The sequence below is a fragment of the Lutra lutra genome, chromosome 17 (assembly GCF_902655055.1).
Source record: "Lutra lutra chromosome 17, mLutLut1.2, whole genome shotgun sequence".
Lineage (NCBI taxonomy): Eukaryota > Metazoa > Chordata > Mammalia > Carnivora > Mustelidae > Lutra > Lutra lutra.
Genome location: NC_062294.1, coordinates 47166397 through 47177543, shown reverse-complemented (window position 1 = coordinate 47177543; position 11147 = coordinate 47166397). Strand labels below are relative to the sequence as shown.

At 52.0% G+C, this 11147-nt stretch overlaps 1 protein-coding gene across 2 annotated transcripts; it reads right to left on the bottom strand.

The window, feature by feature from the left end:
* Positions 1 to 327: 327 nt before the first annotated feature.
* SNRPA (small nuclear ribonucleoprotein polypeptide A) lies at positions 328 to 11088 on the bottom strand. Of its 2 annotated transcripts, none has more exons than XM_047711902.1 (7): positions 10893 to 11088; positions 10342 to 10434; positions 7295 to 7467; positions 4809 to 4988; positions 2978 to 3151; positions 2547 to 2635; positions 328 to 711 (listed from the first exon to the last, which is right to left on the bottom strand). In XM_047711902.1, the coding sequence occupies exons 2-7, from the start codon at positions 10412 to 10414 to the stop codon at positions 552 to 554; spliced, it is 849 nt and encodes a 282-aa protein (XP_047567858.1). In that variant the 5' UTR covers positions 10415 to 10434; positions 10893 to 11088; the 3' UTR covers positions 328 to 551. The 2 variants fall into 2 exon arrangements, with proteins under 2 accessions (XP_047567858.1, XP_047567859.1); XM_047711903.1 differs by lacking the exon at positions 10893 to 11088 and adding an exon at positions 10525 to 10659.
* Positions 11089 to 11147: the final 59 nt, after the last annotated feature.

The following is an 11147-nucleotide window of genomic DNA, read 5'->3' as shown; positions in this document are numbered from 1 at the left end:
CTTATCATGTTAGGAAAAAAACATACGAATCTACAAAATGAATAGTGTGCCCTTAAATTTAGGTGGCATCCTTGCATATAGTACACGACCTGCCCAACTGTACATGGCATTTGGGGTTTCCATTTCCAGCTCTGAATGCTCAAAGGAGACAAAAGAGGAATTTTTCCAAACTGGTAAAGATGCCTAAAGCTTAGACAAAGTTACTACACTATTCTGTGTTTCCCCAGGGTTGCAAACCCCAACATGCTAAGAGGTCCAAACACCCAGAATATTCTGATGTGTAAGAAAAGAAGGCACAGAGCATAAGAAAATAAAAACGACAAATGGTTGTGAAAAACCAAACCTCAAAAAAACCACTTTAATTCCGGCCTAACAGCGCCAGGTGCAATGTCTGGGGACAGACTCTGGGTACAACGCTGTGTGGCGACCACTCACTCACACACGGCTCTGAGAAGGCCCCCAAGGGGGACTTACCTTCAGGGGGCTGAGCCAAGGGGGGGGGAAGGGGTGGCCCCAGAACAGGGGGCAGGGGCAGGCAGGGGGAAAAGGTGCTACTTCTTGGCAAAGGAGATCTTCATGGCATTGTTCTGGGTGATCTTGAAACCCTGCAGTGCGTCCCGAGCGGCCCCTGCCTGGACCTCATTGTCAAACTCCACAAAGGCAATGTCATGCCGCCCAGGGACCAGTCGGACCTCCTTGAAGCCAGGGAACCTGAAAGAAGGGAACAGATCTCAGGGAGCCAGACTCGGCATCTCCCCCGAATGTTCTGGCATTGGGAGCGTAGAGGCCAGGGATGCTGCTGAACATCCCACAATGCACCACGGGCGATGATAATCCAGCCCCCAGATGCACACAGTGCGAAGTGGAGGAACCTCAACAGAAACAAGTACACGCAAGACAAACGTGTCATTTAGGGAAATATTTTAACGTGAACACCTATGCCTTTGTAACCTACAACTTAGATCAAGAAACAGGACACATGGGGCACCTGGGGGGCTTAGTCAGTTAAGCATCTGCCTTCAGCTCAGCTCATAATTCTGTGGTCCTGGGATCGAGCCCCAGATTGGTCTCCCTGCTCAGTGCCTGCTTCTCCCTCTGCCCCTCCCCCTGCTTGGGCTCTCTCTCTCTCTGCCTCAAAGTCTTTTAAAAATAAAAATAAATTCTTAAATTTAAAAAAAAAATAAATAATAAAAAAATAAAAATAAATTTTTAAAAAATTAAGAAAAAGAAACAGGAGGGGTGCCTGGGTGGCTCAGTGGGTTAAGCCTCTGCCTTTGGCTCAGGTCATGATCCCAGGGTCCTGGGATCGAGCCCCAAATAGGGCTCTCTGCTCAGCAGGGAGCCTGCTTCCCTTCCTCTCTCTCTGCCTGCCTCTCTGCCTACTTGTGATCTCTATCAAATAAATAAAATCTTAAAAAAAAAAAGAAAAAGAAAAAATAAAGAAACAGGACACTGCCCCCCCTCATGTCCTTCCCCAATCATAACCCACCCACCCTGTTCCGGGAATAACACTACCCTTTTTACGATCCACTGTTCCTCTCATTTCCCTGTTTTCTTCCTTAACTTCCTTCCCCATTGGGCAACCATGCTCACGGTTGCTGGGTACACTTTCTTCTGCCGCTGTTCTTACAAAGTACGTATTGTTTTACAGAAGGATATACGTGTGGTACTGTTTTTCTCTGTCTTACGGAGTTTCGCAAAATTCCCTGTCGGCACCGTCACAAAGAACCACTGCTCTGTTCCTCCGGCTTGCCCCAGAGCAGACCACAGCCGAGGAGCACGAGAGACCTCTCCCATCTCCCCAATTCCCCAGCAGCCTGAGAAATGAGGTCCATCCACACCACACCCCTTAGGACTTGTCTTTTTTTTTTTTTAAGATTCCATTTATCTATTTGACAGAGAGATTTATTTATTTGACAGGCAGAGAGGCAGGCAAGGGGGTGGGAAGCAGGCTCCCCTCCGAGCAGAGAGCCCAATGTGAGGCTCGATCCCAGGACCCCGAGACCACAACCTGAGCCGAAGGCAGAGGCTTGAGCCACCCAGGCGCCCAGAACTTGTCTTAAGAGGATCTTTAGGGGGCGCCTGGGGGCTCAGTTGGTTAAGCATCTGCCTTCGGCTCAGGTCATGATCCTGGAATCCCAGGATAGGGCTCCCTGCTCAGCAGAGTCTGCTTCTCCCTCTGACCCTCCCCTGCCTTGTGCTCTGGCTCTCTCTCTCAAATAAATAAAACCTTCCAACTGCTAGGTACCACCTCACCATTATTTTATATGCACCTAGCATTTTTCTGATTTAGAGACTGCAAAGTGGCGGCCCAGGGGCTCCCCCACCCCTCACGAAGTCAAAGAAGGTCCCACACTGCTATGCCCTAGGCTTGCCACTACTGCACCTCGTTGGCCATGGGCCTGGCCTCAGTTTCCACATTTTAGGCCTCCAGTCACTGTCCTGTCTGCAAATCCCAAGCTGGCTCAGGACACCACCAGCCTGGACATGGTGCTATCTCCTGGCCATTGCCCTCTGGCCTATGCCCAGCACCCAGCCCCACTTACTGGTTGAAAAGCATGGACAGCATGAGCTCGTTGGTCTCCTCGGGCAAGTTGGTAAGGAATAAGATGTGATTTGGTGGATTTTCTGAAAGCTGCAAGGGAGTGACAGAGCCATGAGTCTAGTGCAGGACCTACTGCCTTTCTGTTTCCCAGCACCGCCCTGCTTGAATTCTTTCTGAGCCCTTCACCTGACATCCCGGAGATTGCCTGTCTATACCGCCTTGCCCCCAGCAGGAAACAAGCCACAAAGAGCACTGCTGTAGCCATCGGCAGGCTCTCTGCAGTTCACCGAGTCTGACTAGGTTCTGGTCGCCCCTCCAGCCTCACCCTGACCACCTGAAGCTCTGCCCCCATAACCGAGCCCCCACCCATCCCTGTCCTTTCCCTTCGCACGTCCCAGCTATTTATGACACCCAGGAGGAGGAGACACTTACAGGCTGGGCAGGCGGCATCTGGCCCGGCATAAGCTGCTGTGGGGGCAGGGCCCCTGGCGGGATCTGGCCGGGAGCCAGGCCTGGGGGCGGGATCATGCCCGGAGGCGGCATGTAGGGAGGCTGGCCGGGCATGTGGTGCATGATGCGGGGTGCCTGGGTCATCGGGGGCATGCCCTACAGAGAGAGGACGGCAGGGCTGAGCGGGGCAGGTGTGACGTCAGCAGGAGGCAGAGAGGAACAGAGCTCATCGGGTGTGAAAGCCACCAAGCAGAGAGCCCAAGGCACCCATGGAGACAAAGGTCACCGGAAGGAAAATGGATGGAGCAAAACCTACATGAGCACAGGCTATACTTTTCCTTACAAAAACTCACCTGGGTGGGGGAAGACACCTGCAGAGAGAGGAACAGACAGTGGAAGGCAGAGTGGGAGGGGATGGGCAGGGCAGATGCGGATTGAGACAGGAGGCGTGGTGGGGAGAAGGGAGCCAGGCCGAGGGAGCATAACTCCCACCCCCAGAGGAGATGGGGCGGCCAGAGCGGGAACCACAGCTGAGGACTCAAAGGTGGACAAAAAGCTGGGTGCAGAAGAGGGGAGTGGGTCAGAGCAGGGAAGCGGGGCCGTAACACCACCCCACTGCTGAGGCCAGACAGAAAGGGAGCCGGCATCGGCGAAAGCCGGACAAACCACGTGTGACCCAAGCAGCAAAGCCAACGTGGAGACCCCAAAGTAAGGCGAAGACTTTTCTGAAGTAGTTTGTGCTTTTCTCCATTCTGTTTAGAAAACAGGATGTTTCTACTTCTCGGGCCCTCACAAAGGTCATGAAGAGATTTTCCTGTTTCCTTCTAGAAGCTTTATTGTTTAAGCTGTCACACTAAGGTCTATGATTCATCTCAAATTAACTTTCATAGCTGAGGTAAGACTAATACTTTGCCTCATAAATATGGACCAATTGGTCCAGCACTGTTTATTAGGGGGGAAAAAAAAGCCCATTTACCACTGGACCTTGTTGGAGCCTTTACAGGCTGAAAAAGCCTGTGTGGACCTTTTCTGGACCCTCTTCTGCAACCTGGTCCATCTTCCTCCCCAACATCACATTACCTTGATGACTGCAGTGCCCCCCCACCGTTTTATTCTCCTTTCCCGCCTTGCCTTGCCTTGCCTCTCCGCACACCTGTGGAAATGGACCGCCAATGTCCCCCAAATTCCTGCTGGCGTTTTGACTGGATTTGTGTTGCGTGTTAGACCAATCTGGAGGACTGGCATCTTAAGTTTTGAGTCTCCCATCCATTTGCTGAGTTCACCTCCCACTTCTCTCTGTGATAGTCTATACTTTTAGTGGGTGGTTTCTGCACACCTTTCGTTACTTTTAATCTTGAGGTATTTTCAAATTTGGAGTCTACTTGTTTGTTGCTAGCACAGAGAAATAAAACTGATTTCTTCCACACTGATCTACTCTCTGGCGAGCCTGCTAAATTAAATTCACTAATTAATCCAAAAAAGTTGGTTCGTGGCTTCCTCTTGATTTTCTGCACAGACATTAAGACACAGACAACAAGATCAAGGTCAAGGGGAGAAAGAAACTAAGGGACAGACACACAAGAGTAAGAAAGCTTCTGCAAAACAGTTAGACAAGCATGGAGGCACTTCCAAGTGCAGACATCACCCAGCTGTGCTATCCCTCAATGAGAGGCGAACAAGTTCTAGAAGGAAATGGAAAGGGAGCCAGAACCCCAAGGGGAGCCCTCCCTGCCCCGACTGTGCCCACATGCCAGGCCATAAGGCTAAGGCAGGCCTGATGGAGAGAGGGCAGCATCTCTTGGCCCTGGCTTACCGGAACAGGCCCCTGGACAGCCCCCACCACAGGGGTGGCTGCCCCACCCTGCACAGCCTTCTTGGCTGCTGGGGTTTCCTGGCTCTTGGGCTTCCTCTTCTCCCGCTTGCGGTCCCGCTCCACAAAGGTGCCCTTCATCTTAGCAATGATATCGGAGTCAGTCTTTGCATACTGAATGCGCTGCCAAACAGAGAGCAGAAGGGTGAAGAGTGTCGATCTCAAGGCCTAATTGCCTGGGTGCAAAAGCAGACCTTTACCAGAAGCTCAGTGAGTCCGGTTATTGAAATCGCACGGCCTCAACATCCTCATCTGAAAATGGGGACTGTGGAGATTTCCCACTTGAAAAGATGACCATAAGGCCTGAATGAGTTTCAGTGCTTGGAACAGTAGCTGGCACACAGTAAGTGGGTTGCTGGGATTTTGAAGGGAATATGGGACAGTACTGAGCATCGGGTCAAAGGCAGAAATCCGAGGAAACAGGGCCAGGATAGGAACATTATGCGGGGAAGGGGTGGTTCCAATCACACAAGAGTTCAGACCTCCAGAGGTGCTTGGGTGACTCAGTTGTTAAGCATCTGCCTTCGGCTTGAGTCATGATCCCAGAGTCCTGGGATCGAGCCCCACATCGGGCTCCCTGCTCGGCGGGAAGCTTGCTTCGTCCCCTCTCTCACTGTGTCTCTCTCTGTCAAATAAATAAAATCTTAAAAAAAAAAAATTAAAAAAAAGTTTACACCCGCAGGCTAAAGCTCATTCTCAGCAGATTATGGAGACCCTCTACTCTGGGGGTACAGCAATGAGCCCGTCAGACAAAGGCCCCACTCTCATGCTGTATGGAAAGAGAATGAACAAAAAGATTAAAAAGTGTCTGGCTCAGAGCATGTGACTCTCAATCTCAGGGTTGTGAGTTTAAGTCCCAGGTTGGGCATGGAGCCTATTTAAAAAAAAAAAAAAAAAAAAGATACGAATCAAAAATTTCAGAGTGTGGCTAAGAGAGGCCTCAGTGAAGTGACACTGGTGTAGAAAGGGAGGGAGGGAGGGAGGGAGATCTAAGGAGGGAGTGAGCAAATTTCACTGGTGTGCTGGAGGCAGCCCTGAGGCCACATGTGGAGAAGAGCCTGTGGGGAGCAGGGGTCCAAGCAGAGACCAGGAAAGCCATGGGAGAGGAGGAAGAAGCAGACCGCTGTGAAGGTTCCAAAGGCCAGACCGGCTTGACAGACTCCTGGACAGAACTCTACTGCCAGGGGGCGCCTGGGTGGCTCAGTGGGTTAAAGCCTCTGCCTTCAGCTCAGATCATGATCCCAGGGTCCTGAGATGGAGCCCCAGATGGGGCTCTCTGCTTAGCAGGGAGCCTGCTTCCCCCTCTCTCTCTGCCTGCCTCTCTGCCTACTTGTGATCTCTCTGTCAAATAAATAAAGTCTTTAAAAAAAAAAAAAAGTGTCTGAAATGCTCTAAGCAGTGATCTGGGGAGCAGGGGAGGAGGATTGACCCAGTAACATTATGGTCTTTATACTTCAAGAGCGAATTCCCAGCTGCCCCAGAAAAGCCATGTAAGATGCAGCAAATCTGGGCTCACGTCCAGAGGCGACAGCAGACAAACCAGTGCACCATCCACACAGAGGGGAAAGTTCCAGGCTACCTCACCGCTCCCGGGGCCCACTGTCTTCCACGGGAGGTGACCTGCCTGGGACCTGGACATACCAGCATTTGCTGTTCCCTCCCCAAGGGAGTTGGTTCAGGGAGGCATGTTCCCATCAGGTGAAACTCAGATGATAGAGGGATAAGGGAAAGGGCCCCAAGAACAAAAGATGGCTGCCAGCGATCCGATAGGAACACTAGTACAGGGCAGGCACTTTAAGCCATTCTCCACCTTAAAATGCAGCCCCCTGGCTGTGCACATGGTCTCTTAACCCCAATCTACCCATTTCAACCCATTCACGGCCCACACCTGGTCGGGGCTGAAGCTCCTGCACATGCAGTCTCCCCTAAACTCCGGCTTCTAATCCATGCTCCCCAACAGCCAGAGGCATCTCCCTAAACACTTCCAAGGCTCCCCAGCACCCCCACCCCATGCTCACCCTTCTCTCCAGCCAAACCAACTTGACCCACTCCCTCAACTGCAGATGCTCTCGGTTATCTAACACCTTCTTCACCGCCTTCCCTAGCTAGTCCTTCTCCTTTGAGCCTCACATCTAGAAAGCCTTCTCTGGACCCCCAGACTGGGTCAGGTGTGTCCCCTAAGCTCCCCAAGATCTGTGCACTTCCCCTATCCTGCTCCTGACTCCTCTGGGTCGTCCCTACCTGAGGTCTGCAAGGGCAGAGCTGGGGGCTCCCTCGGTCACTGGGTACCCCCTGCTGGCTCCAGCACAAAGAACAGTGAATGCTAACAAACAGCCAGAGAGACTCCCGACTTCAGGGGACCAGACTACAGGGGACCAGACTACGGGTGACAAGAGGTCCAGACCCACCCAGTCTGCCACAGCACTCACCATGGGCTTGTCGTAGAAGGGGAAACCCTGCATGGAGCGCAGGGCGTTGGTGGCACTGCTGACCTCCTTGAAGATGACAAAGGCCTGGCCCCTCATCTTCAGGCTTCGGGAAACTAGGATATCCAGGATCTGGCCAAACTGGGAGAAGATGGCATACAGGGACTTCTTCAGCTCTGCAGGGGGAAAAAGGAAAGGCCCATGGGTGACTGGAAGTCTTGGTACCTGTACTGGGGACTGAGATCCTTTTTCAGAGCCAAGTGAGGCCCAGAAGGAAAACCATCAGCCACCTGACACAATGTCACAGGTCAGGAACCCCTCAAGGGCCAGCAGTACGAGCAGCAGCCAAGAACACTGGGGTGAGTTGTGGGGGCTCCTCTGAGAGCACGGAGGGTACCGGTACCTCCTCCTGCTTGATGAACAGGAGACCCACGTAACAAAGGGCCTATGACAAATGCTCAATAAATGTGAGCATGCTTTTTCCGGTCACTGGCACCTTGACCCAGGTCTGGGTGAGGTAGCCCTGGCCAACTTCTCCAACCTCGTTCCCCCACACTCCACCCCACTCCCCCCCCACTCCCCTACTCCCAGTCACGCTGGCCTCACAGCCCTTTCCCAGGCCAGGACACGGATGCTGCCTCAGGACCTTTGCCCAGACCACTGCCTCCACCACAAAAACCTTTATCCTGTTGTGTCCACAGCTGTCTCCTTCTAGTCAACCAGGTCTCAGTAACAGTGTTCCCACTTCAGAGGCTTCCCCCTGACCATCCTGTTTTAATTAAGGTGCCCTGTTGCCACTCTCCCCACTCCTCATACCCTACTTGCTTTTCCTTTGAAGTCTTGCCCACCTCCTGACCTCGGATGTGCTTATTGGTTTAGTGATCCTTAACCACGAGCCCCTCCCACTTGTGTACTGCAATACTCCGTGCAGACTTTAGCGGCCACCCATCTCCAAAAACATTTGCATGAGTAAAGATACCATTATATGTTTTACGGAAAAAACTTCACCAAATTCTCATAACCACTTCAGGAGATAGTGACCGTAACAGTCTTAATTTTACTAAATGGAAACAGATGCTCAGAGGATTATCAGGGGCTCTGGAGTGCCCCGGAGGTACTGGGAAGCTACAGAGCGGCACCCAAGTCCATCTGAACCCCACACCACTGCATCTAACAAACAACCACACTTGACAGGGCACCTAGCTGGCTCAGCTGGCTGCACGTCTTTCTTCAGCTCAGGTCCTGATCCCAGAGTCCTAGGATCGAGCCCAGCATTGAGCTCCCTGCTTGGTGGGGAGCCTGCTTCTCCCTCTCCCACTCCCCTCACTTGTGTTCCCTCTCTCATTGTGTTTCTGTCAAATAAAATCTTTAAAAAAAAAAAAAAAAAGCCACTCCCCTGGAATCTGGGCCTCTCTCCCTTCTCCCCTCTTGCCCACTCAGGTTCAGTCTCCATACATCATCCTCACACCAGACTGTGTCCCTCGCCTGGCTCCCAGATGGCCTCAGGACAAAGTCTAACGGCCCACCGCCCACAAGAGGCCAGGAACCTTCAGTGTACTACTCACTGGAGGGTTCTCCCTGGACACAAGCCTCCGTCACACAAAACTAGTTGTTATTTCCAGAATGCCCCAGGGTCTCTTTGGCCGTTAGAAATCTGCCCATGTTGGTCCAGGTTCGGAACACTTTTCTCCCTCACCACAACATACACACAGCTTCCTCTACCTGGAAGGCTTCTCTGAGAAGGAACAAATGCCTCTGTCCAGGTGCCCCACTGGCTGGGCACCATACTCTAAGAGCACATACAGGGGACTTACATGGCTTGTCTGGTTTTCTTCGATGGTAACTTTATTGGCAACCTCAAACTTAATCCCAGCAAACTCCTTTGGTTCTCCCTGAGAATTTTCTTTTTTATTCGCCCTCCCCCAAGACTTTTCTTAAGGGGATAAGAGACAAATTTTACCCAGCCCTTACTAACAACTGGATACCATATAAAGAAGCACTGCATAGATGATGTTTGGCTCAGGTAATCCATGCAACGTCCATGCAAAGAAAAGTACCAGGACTTTGTTCAGTTTTCAGATATAGAAAATGAAATTCAATAAAGGTGATAAAGGAAATGGAAAAAAATACATCGAAGGTCAAGAATCGAGTTCTTGGGCGCCTGGGTGGCTCAGTGGGTTGGGCCGCTGCCTTCGGCTCAGGTCATGATCTCGGGGTCCTGGGATCGAGTCCCGCGTCGGGCTCTCTGCTTGGCGGGGAGCCTGCTTCCCTCTCTCTCTCTCTCTCTCTCTGCCTGCCTCTCTGCCTGCTTGTGATCTCTCTCTGTCAAGTAAATAAATAAAATCTTAAAAAAGAAAAAAAAAAGATTTAAAAAAAAAAAGAATCGAGTTCTTAAGCCGAATTCCACGCTGGTGGCCTCAACCCCTTTATCTTGCTGTGTGGCCTTGGGCAAGTCACATCACCCCTGAGTCTGGTTCCTAATCTGAGAAAAAGGTGTTACAGCTCCTTCCTGAAGGGCTGTTGGGAGAATTTAAAGTAGTAAAAATGTACATATCAGTACCCGATGATGGTGTTAGCAATGTTACTATAATTCCGTCTCCTTTTGGAAATCAGACACCTCCATCGTGGGCTGATCACTGAGAATACCACCGTGACCAAGACCATCCCAGCGCTTACCCTCATGGAGCTCCCAGATCAGTGCAGACAACCCCATAACAGCCCAGAACAATCAGGGCTTGAGAGGGACATGTCCAAGGCCTATGGGAAGTCAGGGGCAGGCACCTGAGTGGTAAGGGGACGCCAAAGGGTTCTTGGAGGAGTCCTGTGAGCTGAGACGTTCAGGGATGAACCACAGTGACCAGGTTAATGGCTAGAGCGTTAAGATGGACTGCAGGAGCGTTAAAGACACAAGGAGCAGCGTGTGCAAAGGCTGAAGGATTAACCGATAGTTTGGCTGGAGAAGGCGAAGGAAGAGACGTGAATGCGGGGGATGGAAGAAGGGGCCGGCTCCTGCGAGGTCACCTGGAGTCTGGACTATCCCCAGAACTCACCATCCTTCTTGATCTTCTCGTTGAGATTGTTGATATAAATAGTGTGGTTGGGGCGGGTCTCGGGAACTGCCATGGAGAGGTGCCGAAGTAGAGCTGAAAGAAGGAAAAAAGGTACCTTCAGCCCTGGGTTTCTCCAATTCCTCTGTCCCAAAGCGGGCTTAATGGGCTGCTCAGGGATCTTACTTCCAGGAAGAAGTGAGGAGAGGCGAGAAAGCTGCACAGCTCGGAAAACAAAGCGAAAGCGGGACCCCGCTTCTCCTCCCCGCGTGGTAGAGGGAACCCTCTAGAGGTCTACTACGAGTCCCAAGATGCTCTACGTGAACCAGTAGGCGGGGCGTCCTAAGTGGCGAACCCCATTGGCCTAGGAGCTCAAAGGGCGGCCCAAGAGAAAAACCCGGATGTAAGAGCCAGTTAAGTAAAGAGACGACTCTGAAACGCCCTAACCTCGCGCAGCGGGAAGATAGTTTCCTCACACGAGGCGCGAGAAGGCCCAGGAGGCGAACGCTCCCCTGGCCTGGCGTCGATGGCCGCCGTCGCCCAAGATTACTCACCTACAGAGCCGCAGCTCCTGCAAGTGTCGCCGCGTAGGTTTCTGAGCGTCGACTACAAAAGCTTCCTCTCCGGGTCCCGCCTTTGTCTTTCTGCAAGCCAATCCCGCGCAGAAACTCAGTAGCTTGACCAGTCAGAATCAATCTCGCCCCTGGGCCCAAATCTTGCCAATCAAAACGACATTTGGGTTCCCGCCTCGGTAGAAAAACCCCGCCCGACCCGTCCTGAGGGTCTAGGGACCAATCAGCGAAGGCCCA

What these genes read in the sequence shown, in the direction of transcription:
- SNRPA (XM_047711902.1), bottom strand. Translation starts at nt 10,414, where the DNA reads ATGGCAGTTCCCGAGACCCGCCCCAACCACACTATTTATATCAACAAT. An exon ending in CCTTCTACGACAAGCCCATG is followed by an intron (nt 4,989 to 7,294) that starts GTGAGTGCTGTG and finishes TCTGTTTGGCAG; the next exon opens with CGCATTCAGTATGCAAAGAC. An exon ending in CTGTCCATGCTTTTCAACCA is followed by an intron (nt 712 to 2,546) that starts GTAAGTGGGGCT and finishes CCCTTCTTTCAG; the next exon opens with GTTCCCTGGCTTCAAGGAGG.